The 16,893-nt window shown below is 46.3% G+C and overlaps 1 protein-coding gene and 1 long non-coding RNA gene across 3 annotated transcripts in view; one reads left to right on the plus strand and one right to left on the minus strand.

Annotated features, from left to right (window-relative positions):
* LOC141172108 (uncharacterized) overlaps positions 1–12,215 on the plus strand; it is a 49,702-nt gene extending 37,487 nt beyond the window's left edge. Inside the window, exon 4 of the long non-coding RNA XR_012252421.1 lies at positions 11,672–12,215. This is a non-coding gene — a long non-coding RNA (uncharacterized lncRNA). The remainder of the gene's footprint in view (positions 1–11,671) is intronic.
* Positions 1–16,893, minus strand: part of LOC141172107 (tetraspanin-4-like) — a 150,073-nt gene that overhangs the window by 29,999 nt on the left and 103,181 nt on the right. For both annotated transcript variants that reach the window (XM_073655962.1, XM_073655961.1), the window contains 4 exons: positions 11,914–12,105; positions 11,659–11,733; positions 10,702–10,803; positions 6,110–6,238 (listed from right to left, as the gene is read on the minus strand). In XM_073655962.1, coding sequence (XP_073512063.1) covers positions 6,110–6,238; positions 10,702–10,803; positions 11,659–11,733; positions 11,914–12,105 — 498 coding nt within the window. The remainder of the gene's footprint in view (positions 1–6,109; positions 6,239–10,701; positions 10,804–11,658; positions 11,734–11,913; positions 12,106–16,893) is intronic.

Below are 16,893 nucleotides of genomic sequence, written 5' to 3' on the forward strand. Positions count from 1 at the left end.
AGTGATACATTGTATGGGCCCACGGGAGTGATAATGTGTATGGGCCTAAGGGAGTGATACTGTGTATGGGCCTAAGGGAGTGATACTGTGTATAGGCCTAAGGGAGTGAAATTGTGTATGGGCCTAAAAGAGTGATATTGTGTATAGGCCTAAGGGAGTAATACTGTGTATGGGCCTAAGAGAGTGATATTATGTATGGGCCTAAGGGAGTGATACTGTGTATAGGCCTAAGGGAGTGAAATTGTGCATGGGGCCTAAGAGATTGATACAGTGTATGGGGCCTAAGAGAGTGATACTGTGTATGGGCTCAAGGGAGTGATATTGTGTATGGGCCTAAGGGAGTGATACATTGTATGGGCCCATGGGAGTGATACATTGTATGGGCCCACGGGAGTGATACTGTGTATGGGCCTAAGGGAGTGACACTGTGTATGGGCCTAAGGGAGTGATACTGTGTACAGGCCTAAGGGAGTGAAATTGTGTATGGGACTAAGAGAGTGATATTGTGTATGGGCCTAAGGGAGTAATACTGTGTATGGGCCTAAGAGAGTGATACAGTGTATGGGTCTAAGGGAGTGATACTGTGTATGGGCCTAAGAGAGTGATATTATGTATGGGCCTAAGGGAGTGATACTGTGCATGGGCCTAAGAGAGTGATATTGTGTGTGGGCCTAAGGGAGTGATACTGTGTATGGGCCTAAGGGAGTGATACTGTGTATGGGCCTAAGGGAGTGATACTGTGTATGGGCCTAAGAGAGTGATACTGTGTATGGGCATAAGGGAGTGATACTGTGTATGGGGCCTAAGGGAGTGATACTGTGTATGGGCCTAAGAGAGTGATACTGTGTATGGGCCTAAGGGAGCGATACTGTGTATGGGCCTAAGGGAGTGATACTGTGTATGGGCCTAAGGGAGTGATACTGTGTATGGGGCCTAAGGTAGTGATACTGTGTATGGGCCTAAGGTAGTGATACTGTGTATGGGCCTAAGGGAGTGATACTGTGAATGGGCCTAAGGGAGTGATACTGTGTATGGGGCCTAAGAGAGTAATACTGTGTATGGGGCCTAAGAGAATGATACAGTGTATGGGGCCTAAGAGAGTGATACTGTGTATGGGCCTAAGAGAGTGATATTGTGTATGAGCCTAAGGGAGTGATACTGCGTATGGGGCCTAAAAGAGTGATACTGTGTATGGGGCCTAAGGGAGTGATACTGCGTATGGGGCCTAAAAGAGTGATACTGTGTATGGGCCTAAGGGAGTGATACTGTGTATGGGGCCTAAGGGAGTGATACTGTGTATGGGGCTTAAGGGAGTGATACAGTGTATGGGCCCAAGGGAGTGATATTGTGTGTGGGCCTAAGGGAGTGATACTGTGTATGGGCCTAAGCGAGTGATATTGTGTATGGACCTAAGAGAATGATACTGTGTATGGACCTAAGAGAGTGATATTGTGTATGAGCCTAAGGGAGAGATACTGTGCATGGGCCTAAGAGAGTGATACTGTGTATGAGCCTAAGGGAGAGATACTGTGCATGGGCCTAAGAGAGTGATACTGTGTATGGGCCTAAGAGAGTGATACTGTGTATGGGCCTAAGGGAGCGATACTGTGTATGGGCCTAAGGGAGTGATACTGTGTATGGGCCTAAGGTAGTGATACTGTGTATGGGCCTAAGGTAGTGATACTGTGTATGGGCCTAAGGGAGTGATACTGTGTATGGGCCTAAGAGAGTGATACTGTGTATGGGCCTAATGGAGTGATACCGTGTATGGGGCCTAAGGTAGTGATACTGTGTATGGGCCTAAGAGAGTGATACTGTGTATGGGCCTAAGGGAGCGATACTGTGTATGGGCCTAAGGGAGCGATACTGTGTATGGGCCTAAGGGAGTGATACTGTGTATGGGCCTAAGGTAGTGATACTGTGTATGGGCCTAAGGTAGTGATACTGTGTATGGGCCTAAGGGAGTGATACTGTGAATGGGCCTAAGGGAGTGATACTGTGTATGGGGCCTAAGAGAGTGATACTGTGTATGGGGCCTAAGAGAATGATACAGTGTATGGGGCCTAAGAGAATGATACAGTGTATGGGGCCTAAGAGAGTGATATTGTGTATGGGCCCAAAGGAGTGATATTGCGTATGGGCCTAAGGTAGTGATACTGTGTATGGGCCTAAGGGAGTGATACTGTGAATGGGCCTAAGGGAGTGATACTGTGTATGGGGCCTAAGAGAGTGATACTGTGTATGGGGCCTAAGAGAATGATACAGTGTATGGGGCCTAAGAGAATGATACAGTGTATGGGGCCTAAGAGAGTGATACTGTGTATGGGCCCAAAGGAGTGATATTGCGTATGGGCCTAAGGGAGTGATACTGTGTATGGGCTTAAGGGAGTGATACTGTGTATGGGCCTAACGGAGTGATACAGTGTATGGGCCCACGGGAGTGATAATGTGTATGGGCCTAAGGGAGTGATACTGTGTATGGGCCTAAGGGAGTGATACTGTGTATAGGCCTAAGGGAGTGAAATTGTGTATGGGCCTAAAAGAGTGATATTGTGTATAGGCCTAAGGGAGTAATACTGTGTATGGGCCTAAGAGAGTGATATTATGTATGGGCCTAAGGGAGTGATACTGTGTATAGGCCTAAGGGAGTGAAATTGTGCATGGGGCCTAAGAGATTGATACAGTGTATGGGGCCTAAGAGAGTGATACTGTGTATGGGCTCAAGGGAGTGATATTGTGTATGGGCCTAAGGGAGTGATACATTGTATGGGCCCACGGGAGTGATACATTGTATGGGCCCACGGGAGTGATACTGTGTATGGGCCTAAGGGAGTGACACTGTGTATGGGCCTAAGGGAGTGATACTGTGTACAGGCCTAAGGGAGTGAAATTGTGTATGGGACTAAGAGAGTGATATTGTGTATGGGCCTAAGGGAGTAATACTGTGTATGGGCCTAAGAGAGTGATACAGTGTATGGGTCTAAGGGAGTGATACTGTGTATGGGCCTAAGAGAGTGATATTATGTATGGGCCTAAGGGAGTGATACTGTGCATGGGCCTAAGAGAGTGATATTGTGTGTGGGCCTAAGGGAGTGATACTGTGTATGGGCCTAAGGGAGTGATACTGTGTATGGGCCTAAGGGAGTGATACTGTGTATGGGCCTAAGAGAGTGATACTGTGTATGGGCATAAGAGAGTGATACTGTGTATGGGGCCTAAGGGAGTGATACTGTGTATGGGCCTAAGGGAGCGATACTGTGTATGGGCCTAAGGGAGCGATACTGTGTATGGGCCTAAGGGAGTGATACTGTGTATGGGGCCTAAGGTAGTGATACTGTGTATGGGCCTAAGGTAGTGATACTGTGTATGGGCCTAAGGGAGTGATACTGTGAATGGGCCTAAGGGAGTGATACTGTGTATGGGGCCTAAGAGAGTGATACTGTGTATGGGGCCTAAGAGAATGATACAGTGTATGGGGCCTAAGAGAGTGATACTGTGTATGGGCCTAAGATAGTGATACTGTGTATGGGCCTAAGGTAGTGATACTGTGTATGGGCCTAAGGGAGTGATACTGTGAATGGGCCTAAGGGAGTGATACTGTGTATGGGGCCTAAGAGAGTGATACTGTGTATGGGGCCTAAGAGAATGATACAGTGTATGGGGCCTAAGAGAGTGATACTGTGTATGGGCCTAAGAGAGTGATATTGTGTATGAGCCTAAGGGAGTGATACTGTGTATGGGGCCTAAAAGAGTGATACTGCGTATGGGGCCTAAGGGAGTGATACTGCGTATGGGGCCTAAAAGAGTGATACTGTGTATGGGCCTAAGGGAGTGATACTGTGTATGGGGCCTAAGGGAGTGATACTGTGTATGGGGCTTAAGGGAGTGATACAGTGTATGGGCCCAAGGGAGTGATATTGTGTGTGGGCCTAAGGGAGTGATACTGTGTATGGGCCTAAGGGAGTGATATTGTGTATGGACCTAAGAGAATGATACTGTGTATGGACCTAAGAGAGTGATACTGTGTATGAGCCTAAGGGAGAGATACTGTGCATGGGCCTAAGAGAATGATACAGTGTATGGGGCCTAAGAGAGTGATACTGTGTATGGGCCTAAGAGAGTGATATTGTGTATGAGCCTAAGGGAGTGATACTGCGTATGGGGCCTAAAAGAGTGATACTGTGTATGGGGCCTAAGGGAGTGATACTGCGTATGGGGCCTAAAAGAGTGATACTGTGTATGGGCCTAAGGGAGTGATACTGTGTATGGGGCCTAAGGGAGTGATACTGCGTATGGGGCCTAAAAGAGTGATACTGTGTATGGGGCTTAAGGGAGTGATACAGTGTATGGGCCCAAGGGAGTGATATTGTGTGTGGGCCTAAGGGAGTGATACTGTGTATGGGCCTAAGGGAGTGATATTGTGTATGGACCTAAGAGAATGATACTGTGTATGGACCTAAGAGAGTGATATTGTGTATGAGCCTAAGGGAGAGATACTGTGCATGGGCCTAAGAGAGTGATACTGTGTATGAGCCTAAGGGAGAGATACTGTGCATGGGCCTAAGAGAGTGATACTGTGTATGGGCCTAAGAGAGTGATACTGTGTATGGGCCTAAGGGAGCGATACTGTGTATGGGCCTAAGGGAGTGATACTGTGTATGGGCCTAAGGTAGTGATACTGTGTATGGGCCTAAGGTAGTGATACTGTGTATGGGCCTAAGGGAGTGATACTGTGAATGGGCCTAAGGGAGTGATACTGTGTATGGGGCCTAAGAGAGTAATACTGTGTATGGGGCCTAAGAGAATGATACAGTGTATGGGGCCTAAGAGAGTGATACTGTGTATGGGCCTAAGAGAGTGATATTGTGTATGAGCCTAAGGGAGTGATACTGCGTATGGGGCCTAAAAGAGTGATACTGCGTTTGGGGCCTAAGGGAGTGATACTGCGTATGGGGCCTAAAAGAGTGATACTGTGTATGGGCCTAAGGGAGTGATACTGTGTATGGGGCCTAAGGGAGTGATACTGTGTATGGGGCTTAAGGGAGTGATACAGTGTATGGGCCCAAGGGAGTGATATTGTGTGTGGGCCTAAGGGAGTGATACTGTGTATGGGCCTAAGGGAGTGATATTGTGTATGGACCTAAGAGAATGATACTGTGTATGGACCTAAGAGAGTGATACTGTGTATGAGCCTAAGGGAGAGATACTGTGCATGGGCCTAAGAGAGTGATACTGTGTATGGGCCTAAGGGAGAGATACTGTGTATGGGCCTAAGAGAGTGATACTGTGTATGGGCCTAAGGGAGTGATACTGTGTATGGGCCTAAGAGAGTGATACTGTGTATGAGCCTAAGGGAGAGATACTGTGCATGGGCCTAAGAGAGTGATACTGTGTATGGGCCTAAGGGAGAGATACTGTGTATGGGCCTAAGAGAGTGATACTGTGTATGGGCCTAAGGGAGTGATACTGTGTATGGGCCTAAGAGAATTACATTTTGAGAGAAAACATGTCGATTCAATGTTGTGGTGTAGGAGGATTTCCCAGCATCTAGGGTGAGAAGGAGCAGATAGAGATGGCGGTGACTGTGCAGGTGCCGTACGTCAGTGGAGACTGCAGATCTGTTACTTGGAAACTAGGTCAAATGCTGTTAGTACAATGGCTTAGAGACAGGGCCCAGGAGATGCAGCTCTGACTTATAAAGGCCAGCGCCGCCGCAGAGGTACTAAACACTGTAAGTAATGACGAGAAGCAAACATGACACAGGTGACACTGGAAGATGATGGGACACAGATTGTTCCAATAGTGGGCAGGCAGGTTTGACATTAGAAAAATCATCTACTTTTTGATTTATCCAAAGACAGCGCCACTCTTGTGCATGCGTCTGTAACTGCAGCTCATCCCTAGTCAAAAGCTGCAGTTACAGGTGCATAACCAGACGTGGCCACAAAACAAGAGTGGCGCTGTTTTCGGAATAGAAGTGGACTGTTTTTTTCTAATCTCATAGGAGAACTTTAAACTTGAAGTTGATCAAGGCCTAAATTTTAAAAGATATCAAAGGGAGACCCCTGCTTAAGGGCCTGTCCTATCATAAAAAGCATGCAGCACTCACATCTTTCCACCAGGTGCCGGGGTTGCTTTGACAGGAAGGGCTGTGCTCCATACAGCAAGAGTGCGGCACAAGGGTGCCATTCCGCATCTCCAGCCAATCTGTGTAGTTCTTCACTCCGCAACATCGGAACTATAAGATGAAAGGAGACATAAGAAAGCTGATCCAGGAGAGAGGACACATCAGGCGCCATTCAGTAATATACTGCAATACTAACAACAATCATAGAAGTAACCACATAGCCGTTTTATTTCGGTAATGGTTGGAGTAACATTTATGACTACTGCAGCCAATCAGTGGTCGCAGCAGCCTTCCCTATTCCACTTTGATGGATACTGGAGGAATATTGATGGACTACTGACGGAATATTGATGGAATATTGACGGAATGTTCGCGGGCACTATATGGCAGTATTGTTTAGGCACTATATGCTTATATTGTATTGTATTCTATATAGGATTGTTTTTGTGCACTGTATGGTGGTATTATTTAGGCACTACATGCTGGTACTGTATGTACTCTATATAGCCTTGTTATTTGTGCACTGTATGGTGGTATTATATAGGCATTACATTCTGGTATTGTATGTGCTGTATATAGCCTTGTTATTTGTGCACCGTATGGTGGTATTGTATGTGCTGTATATAGCTTTGTTATTTGTGCATTGTATGGTGGTATTGTATGTGCTCTATATAGCTTTGTTATTTGTGCACTATATGGAGGTATTATTTAGGCACTACATGTTGGTATTGTATGTGCTCTATATAGCCTTGTTATTTGTGCACTGTATGGTGGTATTGTATGTGCTCTATATAGCTTTGTTATTTGTGCACTATATGGAGGTATTATTTAGGCATTACATTCTGGTATTGTATGTGCTCAATATAGCCTTGTTATTTGTGCACTGCATGGTGGTATTGTATGTGCTCTATATACAGTTGTGCTCAAAAGTTTACATACCCCTGCAGAATTTATGATTTCTTGGCCTTGTTTCAGAGAATATGAATGATAACAATAAAACTTTTTCTCCACTCATGGTTATTGGTTGGGTGAAGCCATTTATTGTCAAACTACTGTGTTTTCTCTTTTTAAATCTTAACTGTAGCTTTGTTATTTGTGCACTGTATGGTGGTATTGTATGAGCTCTACATAGCTTTGTTATGTGTGCATTGTATGGTGGTACTGTATGTACTCTATATAGCCTTGTTATTTGTGCATTGTATGGTGGTATTATTTAGGCATTACAATGCCAGAATGTATGTACTCTATATAGCCTTGTTATTTGTGCACTGCATCGTGGTATTGCATGTGCTGTATATAGCTTTGCTATTTTGGCACTGTATGGTGGTATTATTTAGGCACTACATTCTGGTATTGTATGTGCTCTACATAGCTTCGTTATTTGTGCACTATATGGTGGTATTATTTAGGCACTGCATTCTGGTATTGTATGTGCTCTATATAGCCTTGTTATTTGTGCACTATATGGTGGTATTATTTAGGCATTACATTCTGGTATTGTATGTGCTCTATATAGATTTGTTATCTGTGCAATGTATGGTATGTTATTTAGGCACTACATGTTAGTATTGTATGTGCTCTATATAGCCTTGTTATTTGTGCACTGTATGGTGGTATTATTTAGGCACTACATGTTGGTATTGTATGTGCTCTATATAGCTTTGTTATGTGTGCACTGTATGGTGGTATTGTATGTGCTCTATATAGGCTTGCTATTTGTGCACTGTATGGTGGTGTTGTATGTGCTCTATATAGCCTTGTTATTTGTGCACTGTATGGTGGTATTATTTAGGCACTACATGTTGGTATTGTATGTGCTCTATATAGCCTTGTTATTTGTGCACTGTATGTTGGTATTGTATGTGCTCTATATAGCCTTGTTATTTGTGCACTGTATGGTGGTATTATTTAGGCACTACATGTTGGTATTGTATGTGCTCTATATAGCCTTGTTATTTGTGCACTGTATGGTGGTATTGTATGTGCTCTATATAGCCTTGTTACTTGTGCACTGTATGGTGGTATCATTTAGGCACTACATGTTGGTATTGTATGTGCTGTATATAGCTTTGTTATTTGTGCACTGTATGGTGGTATTGTATGTGCTCTATATAGCCTTGTTATTTGTGCACTGTATGGTGGTATTATTTAGGCACTACATGTTTGTATTGTATGTGCTCTATATAGCCTTGTTACTTGTGCACTGTATGGTGGTATCATTTAGGCACTACATGTTGGTATTGTATGTGCTGTATATAGCTTTGTTATTTGTGCACTGTATGGTGGTATTGTATGTGCTCTATATAGCCTTGTTATTTGTGCACTGTATGGTGGTATTATTTAGGCACTACATGTTTGTATTGTATGTGCTCTATATAGCCTTGTTACTTGTGCACTGTATGGTGGTATCATTTAGGCACTACATGTTGGTATTGTATGTGCTGTATATAGCTTTGTTATTTGTGCACTGTATGGTGGTATTGTATGTGCTCTATATAGCCTTGTTGTTTGTGCACTGTATGGTGGTATTGTATGTGCTCTATATAGCCTTCTTATTTGTGCACTGTATGGTGGTATTATTTAGGCACTACATGTTTGTATTGTATGTGCTCTATATAGCCTTTTTATTTGTGCACTGTATGGTGGTATTATTTAGGCACTACATGTTTGTATTGTATGTGCTCTATATAGCCTTGTTATTTGTGCACTGTATGGTGGTATTATCCATGCAGTATATGCTGATATTGTATGTATTCTTTATATCATTGTTACTTCGGCACAGTATGTTGTATAATTTACACATGGTATGCTGTTGTTGTGGCACTATTATGTACTGTAAGCACTAAATCTTCCATTACATGGGGTTTCCACTTCAAGCTTGCTCCCTAATTTATAACCACTGGAGGGAAGAAACAGCTTTTGCATGGATTTATATAGTGTGACCTAGTTATCAAGCACTTTCCAAGTGATGCTAACATCGCCTGGAAAGCGCTTGTCAATCTGCATGCGGAAACGCATGTGAATCTGCATGTGGATCCGCATGTATTCTGCAGGAAAAACGCATGCACAATCTGCATGCGTTTTTTCTGCCAGGGAGATGCAGAAATGATGCAGAAATTTTCTGCTTCATTTCTGCATCGTGTGCACATACCCTTAGAGTCACTGAGCACAATATGCCTTCAAGAGCTTGTAATTGGAGTGGGAGCAATTATATCCCCTCCGTCCTGTTTCTGGATCTGCAGGCAGAAAGGCACTAACTGTCCCTGGGGTTCGGGGAAAGGATGGGGTGGCAGCAGGTGTATGTGTAAGGTACAGGGTGGAAGCTAGGAATAGTGCTGGACCAAGTATCCTGGGAAGGAGGAGAGGGGCACAGTTTTAATTTTTTATAACTCTATAAATAATAGTCTTCAATTTTTTTGTATTGTATGGTGGTATTATTTATACTGGTAACCTATGTGATTATCAGTTTTTTTTAAAGGGGTTTTCCAATTTCAGAAAACCCGCGGCTGCAAAACAACTAACATTCCTTTACTCCCCCTCCCAGGGTTGAGCACTGAGTTTCTGACGCTGCTCCCGGTGTCTATCACGTAAACAGCGCTGCAGCCAATCAGTGACCACAGCGGCTTGTGCTGTCTATTCTGAGCTCAGTGACCGGGTCGACGTTACAATAACAGACCCTAGGAGCAGCCCTCATCCCTGGACCGGGGAAGAATGAGTAGAGCATCGTTTGCTCATTTTTAAACAAACTGCAGCCTGGGAAGAGGGGTTTGTCGAAACTGTAAAACGCCTTTAACTACTATACTCTGAGGATTCAGCATATCATTTATTCTGTGTTACACTCTTATTCTTTATCTGAAATTAGAATATTTCATATACTCATTATGTCCTTTCTATAGAACCTGTCGGCCGTTTCACTCCCATCAATTCTATCTTAAGTAGCAGATATGCAAAGCACTGCGGAGTACAGCACTGAAGCACATCACCGCAGCCCGTCCGCACCGCTACGTACAGTCATAAAGCATATTACAAAGCATATCAGCCTTCTCCACGTCTTCAATTTATTTCAATATTATCCATTTCACATTCCTCGTCCTATCTGATTACAGACGACCCACAAGCTCCAATACATCACCGTCCGGTTCAGTGGGGGATGAGTGGGATTGTGGGATTTGTTAACCACAAATTATAGAGCTCTCCGACACAAGACAAGAGCTCTCCGAGAATAATGGATCAAGTAAAGTGTACGGGTTTGAGTTTGTCTTCTCGTACAGCGACTGATTGTTTTTATTATATATAGATTTACGCGGAGCAGATGTGCTGGAGAGCTTCAGAGAATTGAATTTTCAAGGTGTTCATATTTCTTATTTGCCTTGAGATTTATTAAAGATTTGCCATGACAGATTGCACGAGATTTGTAGCTTTGATTTTTTTTTTAAAGAGATACTACAGCACTAGAAGAATCTAGGCTCAATTTATAGGATTCTGATAAAATTCTGTCTGCATAGAACCACCACCAGAGGGAGCTAAAGAGCATACAATTTATACATAATGGTAGCGGTATGAATAAGGTATACCTCCGTCTGTACGATGTCCCACGCGTTGGTCAAGCCAAGGTTTCCCTCTGTTTGATAGAGGGATAGTCCTTTCTTTAGATCTTCTTGTGCATATTTGTGGAACTGTGTAAGAAAGCAAAAAAAAGTCCTTTTCAATATTGCGAGTCCTCAGGTTTGTCATATGAAATGTCTCCATGGAATTCCCACTTTTGGATGAGGTTTAAAGGGTTATTCCTTAAAAAAAAAAAAGTTAACCCCTATCTATAGCGTAGGCATTAAATTGCTTATCGCCAGGGGTCCAACAGCTGGGGCCCCCAACGATCCCAAGAACGGGAATGGAGCAGAGGAGCATTCATTGCCTATGGAACTGCCACAATATTTCTGGCAGTGCCATATACAATGAACGATGAATAGGTCGGGCATGTGCACCTCTGCTCCATTCAAGATGGAGCTGCCGAGCCCCGTTCTCAGGATGGGTGAGAGACCCAGATGTTGGACCCCCAGTAATAAGCAGGATAATGCCTACACCATCGACAGGGTATAACTTTAATTTTGTGAATCAAGTGTAATAGCATTACTCATTAACAATCCTTCACAGGAGCGGCCTACCGGAGGATTCTCCGGTTCTCCAATGGGCCAGTCCGAGCCCACTTATTTCCTTGGCAGCAGCCCTAATTTCTGTACCGGATTAACATTCTCAGAACTAACGCCAAATTATTTCATAACGCCAAAGGATCCTGATGCCAAGCGTTTCTTCTTGGTATCTGAATGAATGAGAGATACTAAATACGTGAAAAATATTGGCAGCTCTTTTTATAAGCCCTTTTTCCATACAATTATCTGCCATGTCACATCTAATAAGTTTGACGACTGAATGAGATCCTTCACATATGGGTTTTCAAGGGTCATAAAATGTCATTTCGTTTTAGTACGTGTCTCAAAAAAACCGTATTTAGAGATAAAAGTTTCAGCGCTTACATTGTCGTTGTAGGTGAAGAATAGCACCATGCTGATGATTTCCAGGAGGAAGATGATCAGTAACACCACGAAGAACTGAAGGGAGACAAAAGAAGACATTTTTATCCATCCATATGTGTCACACGTTTTATCATTATCAAAAGGGCTAAATAAAAGTCCCTTATGCACCCACAGAAGTGAACCTATATTTACACATTGTGCATTGCAACACCGTTGTAGAATTGCATTTACTCGTGCGGAATTAAAAATACTTACAGTGAGCAAAAGACATCGGTGTTCTGTCACGGCACCAAGGCAGCCGATGAAACCCACCACCATTATCACTGATCCTGTCACCATAAAGAGGCTGGCAGCTGAAAGTGACGGAAAAGAAATGGAGAGGGTGGCAAACTTTCCCTGGGTGACGGCCAACCAGACTCCAACTCCAAGAATCCCACATCCTCCGAGCTGCAGTAAAAGAAAGACAATCTCAGAAACAGCAGTACCGAAAGTCAATCATCAGTCTGGATAAATATATTTAAAATACCAGAGGTGTACTTAAATAAATGTATTTGGGGGCTACAAATCATGTTTGTAATTGGGTTTCATTAAAAAAATTTACCCCATTTGCCTTTTATAGCGTTTGTCATTCACTGTCTAATGCTGGCTGCAGACAGAGAGGGAGGGAGGAGAGGGAGGGGAGAGAGAGAGGGGAGAAAGGGTGGAGAGAGAGAGAGGGAGGAGAGAGAGGGGAGAGAGAGAGGGGAGAGAGAGAGGGAGGGAGAGAGGAGGGGGGAGAGGGAGGGGGGAGAGAGAGAGGGAGGGGAGAGGGAGGGGGAGAGGGAGGGAGGGGAGGAGAGGGGGAGAGAGAGAAGGGGAGAAAGGGTGGAGAGAGAGAGAGGGAGGAGAGAGAGGGGAGAGAGAGAGGGGAGAGAGAGAGGGAGGGGAGAGGGAGGGGGAGAGGGAGGGGGGAGAGGGAAGGGAGAGAGGGAGGGGGGAGAGAGAGGGAGGAGGGGGGAGAGAGGAGAGAGGGAGGGAGGAGAGAGGGAGGGGAGAGGGAGGGGAGAAAGAGGGGAGAGAGGGGAGATGGAGGGAGAGAGGGGAGAGGAGGAGGGTATGGGGAGAGATAGAGAGGGGGGAGAGAGAGAGGGGGGAGAGAGAGGAGAGGGAGGGAAAGAAAGAGGGAGAGGGAGAGAGAGAGGGGAGAGGGAGGGGGAGGGAGGGGGGAGAGAGGGAGGGGGAGAGAGGGAGTGGGGAGAGAGAGAGGGAGGAGAGAGAGGAGGGAGGGAGGGGGAGAGAGGGAGGGGAGAGAAAGAGGGGGAGAGGGAGGGGGAGAGGGGCAGATGGAGGAACGGAGAGAGGGGAGAAAGAGAGGGAGGAGAGAGGGAAGAGAGGGAATGGAGGGAACAGAGAGAGGGGAGGAGAGAAAAAGAGAGGAGGGGAGAGGGAGAGAGAGAGGAGAGGGAGGGGAGAAAGAGGGGAGAGAGGGGAGAGGGAGGAGAGAGAGGAGAGGGAGGGGGGGAGGGGGGGAGGAGGGGGGAGAGAGGGAGGAGAGAGAGGGAGGGGGGAGAGAGGGGAGGGAGGGGAGGGGAGGGGAGAGAGGGGAGGGGAGGGAGAAGAGAGGGGAGAGAGGGAGGGGAGAGAAAGAGAGGGGAGAGGGGAGAGGGAGGGGAGGGGGAGAGGGGCAGATGGAGGAGACAGAGGGGAGTGGGGGAGCAGAGAGGGAGGGAGGAGTGAGAGGGGAGAGAGAGGGATAGAGGGAGAGAGAGAGGGGAAGATGGAGGGACAGAGAGAGGAGAGAGGGGAGAGAAAGAGAGGGAGGGAGGAGGGAGAGAAAGGGAGAGAGGGAGGAGGAGAGGGGGAGAGAAGGGAGAGGAGGGACAGAGAGAGGGGAGTGTGGAGAGAGAGAAGGGGAAGAAAGATAGGGAGGAGAGAGATGAGAGAGAGGGGAGAGGGGGAGAGAGGGAGGGGAGAGAGAGGGAGGGGAGAGAGGGGTGAGAGAGAGGGAGGGGAGAGAGGGATGAGAGACAGAGAGGAAGGGGAGAGAGAGGGGCAGGAGAGAGGGAGGGGTGAGAGAGAGGGAGGGGGAGAGAGAGATGGGAGCGAGAGATGGAGGGAGAGAGAGAGGGAGAGAGAGATGGGAGAGAGGGAGAGAGGGAGGGGAGAGGCAGGAGAGAGGGAGGGGAGAGAGAGGGGGAGGGGAGAGAGAGATGAGAGGGGAGAGAGACAGGCAGGAGAGAGGGATGAGAGGGAAGAGAGAGAGCAGGAGAGAGAGAGAGGGAGGGAAGAGTAGTAAGGAAGAGAGGGCAGGAAAGAGAAAGGGAGAGGGAGGGCGAGAGAGAGGGGGACAAATGGAGGGAGAGAGAGATGGAGGAGAGAGAGAGGGTGGAGAGAGGGAGGGGAGAGAGAGGGGGAGAGAAACAGGGAAGGGAGAGAGAGGGAGGTAAGAGAGATAGGAGGGAAGAGAGGGAGGGGAGATAGAGGGGAGAGAGAAATGAGAGAGAGATGGAGGAGAGAGGGAGGGAGAGAGGGGGAGAAAGATAGGGAGGGGGAGAGAGAGGGAGGGGAGAGAGGGATGTGAGACAGAGAGGAAGGGGAGAGAGAGAGGCAGGAGAGAGGGAGGGGTGAGAAGAGAGAGGGAGGGGAGCGAGAGATGGGAGAGAGAGATGGAGGGGAGAGAGAGAGGAGAGAGGGAGGGAGGGGAGAGAGAGATGGGAGAGAGGGAGCGGAGAGAGAAGCAGGAGAGAGGGAGGGGAGAGAGAGGAGAGAGAAGAGAGAGATGAGAGGGGAGAGAGAGGGATGAGGGGAGAGAGGCAGGAGAGAGAGAGGGAGGGAAGAGAGGGAGAGAAGAGAGGAGGGAGAGAGGGAGGGAGGGGAGAGAGAGGGCGAGAGAGAGGGGGACAAATGGAGGGGAGAGAGATGGAGGAGAGAGAGAGGAGAGGGAGAGGGGAGAGAGAGAGGGTGGAGAGAGGGAGGGGAGAGAGAGAGGGATGGGAGAGAGAGGGGGAGAGAAACAGGGAAGGGAGAGAGAGGGAGGCAAGAGAGATAGGAGGGGAGAGAGGGAGAGGAGAGGAGAGAGGTAGGGGAGAGAGGGAGAGGAGAGAGGGGATAGAGAGGGAGGGAGAGAGAGGTGAGAGAGAGGAGAGAGGGAGGGGGAAAGAGTAAGGGGAGAGAGATGGGAGAGGGAGTAGAGAGAGAGGGAGGGAGAGAGGGTAGGGGAGAGAGGTAGGGGAGAGAGAGATTTTCCAGCTCCATAGTTTGGGGTCCCCATTGATTTCTATGGGGTTCAGGTTCAAGTCAGAACAGTTCTGGCACCCGAACCGAACTTTGGACTAAAGTTTGGTTGAACCCGACAAACTTGAACTTCCATGGGTCCGCTCATCTCTACTGTTTTTGGTCACGTAATCTCCAGAAAAATGTAATAAAAAGAGATCAGAAAGTCATATGCCGCCCAAAATGGTAATGATTTTGAAAAAAAAAAAGACAAAGTTTAAAACGAAGAGGGGTCCAATGGGACTCTGTCGTCCCCCAGGGGCCAAATAAAGCAGGAGGTGCCAGTCCCAATAGTGAATCTGAAATAGGGCCACCTCTAGCATGTGCCACTTGTAATGGTGCCATCTTATGTGGCAGAGGAGCCATGGGTGCGACGGCTGTCGGTACCGCCAATAGTTCTACAGCTGCAAGATACTAATATGCAGATGTATTATACCCGAGCTTCCACAGACACAGCAGCTTTGTGCCAATTTATGCCCCAAAGACCAATGGCAATCATAAAAATTATATTCAGCAAAATGTATGCAGAGAGCTTGAAGGGTATTGCTGTGAATTTCATGCTTCGGTGAACACACAGTAAACTTAATAAACACCTATCGAGCTTCCAGCGCCGTGAACAGTAATTCTCATCAGCCTTCCTGCGCCATTTCCAATATTTTATAATGACTGCCTGGTGATTATTTCAAGGGAAAAAGCCATTACTAAGGGGCTTTTAAACCATTTTTCTTTTGCGGCTTTAAAATTTAGGAGTAGCAAATTTTATTTTAGTTTATGTTATTTTTTATTTTTTGCAACTTTGCATAGTTAACTATAACGTTCCTCCTGAAAAAGAGAGGGATAATTAAATGGAGGCTGCACCTAAGGTGAATACTAGACGGGAAAGGAAAAAATGTAGTATTCTCATTATGCAGAGAGAGAGAGAGAGAACAGGGAATGATATTGTATGCAGCCAGAAAGAAAAGAAAAAAAGTTTTGCAGTAGTTAACAGACCTTTTATGCTCAGGGGCATGACTTAAAGGGGTCATCTGGCAAGTACAAAATTTTTACAAAATGTTCAAAATGGATAATAAAAACTAAAAAAAAAGAAGAAGCCATACTCATCTCGGCAATCTCACCCCCCAAACTTCCCTTCTGATGATGCCAAGTCCTCCACCAGACTTTACTTCCTGCTGCAGCAATGACTTTTTGACACAGAGACATGTGATCACTGCAGCCAATCACTGGCTGCAGCAGTGACCAGTAACAGCCTGTGATTAGCTGCTGTGGTCGCACATCCCCTGGATAGCGACTTCATTACTACAACAGGAAGTAAAGATGGTGGGGAACTATTTCGCTTCAGAACAGGAGAGGTGAAAAACTGATGGTGAATAATTAGTAAAACAGCACCCTTGTGCACTCAAAGTACTAGAGGTACATAATAATGACCCCCCCTCCAGTGGATATAAAAGGGTTAATGAGCCAATTAGCCCTGCAGCGTTTTCACAGCACCCTTGTGCACTCAAAGTATCAGAGATACATAATAATTACCCCCCAGTGGATATGAAAGGGTTAACGAGCCAATTAGCCCTGCAGCCTATTCACAGCACCCTTGTGCTCTCAAAGTACTAGCGATGCATGATAATGACCCCCCATGGATATAAAAAGGTTAATCAGCCAATTACCCCTACAGCCTAGTGACAGCACCCTTGGGCACTCAAAGTACTAGAGGTATATAATAATGACCCCTAGTGGATAAAGAAAAGGGTTAATCAGCCAATTAGTCCTGCAGCCTATTCACAGCACCCTTGTGAACTCAAAGTACTAGAGGTACGTAATAATGACCCCCCAATGGATGTAAAAGTGTTAATGAGCCAATTAGCCTTGCAGACTATTCACAGCACCCTTGTGCTCTCAAAGTACTAGAGATACATGATAATGACACCCCCCCATGGATATAAAAAGTTTAATCAGCCAATTAACCCTGCAGCCTATTCACAGCACCCT

The sequence above is a fragment of the Phyllobates terribilis genome, unplaced genomic scaffold, assembly GCF_046119375.1.
Source record: "Phyllobates terribilis strain yellow unplaced genomic scaffold, ASM4611937v1 Scaffold_12__6_contigs__length_324123572, whole genome shotgun sequence".
NCBI lineage: Eukaryota > Metazoa > Chordata > Amphibia > Anura > Dendrobatidae > Phyllobates > Phyllobates terribilis.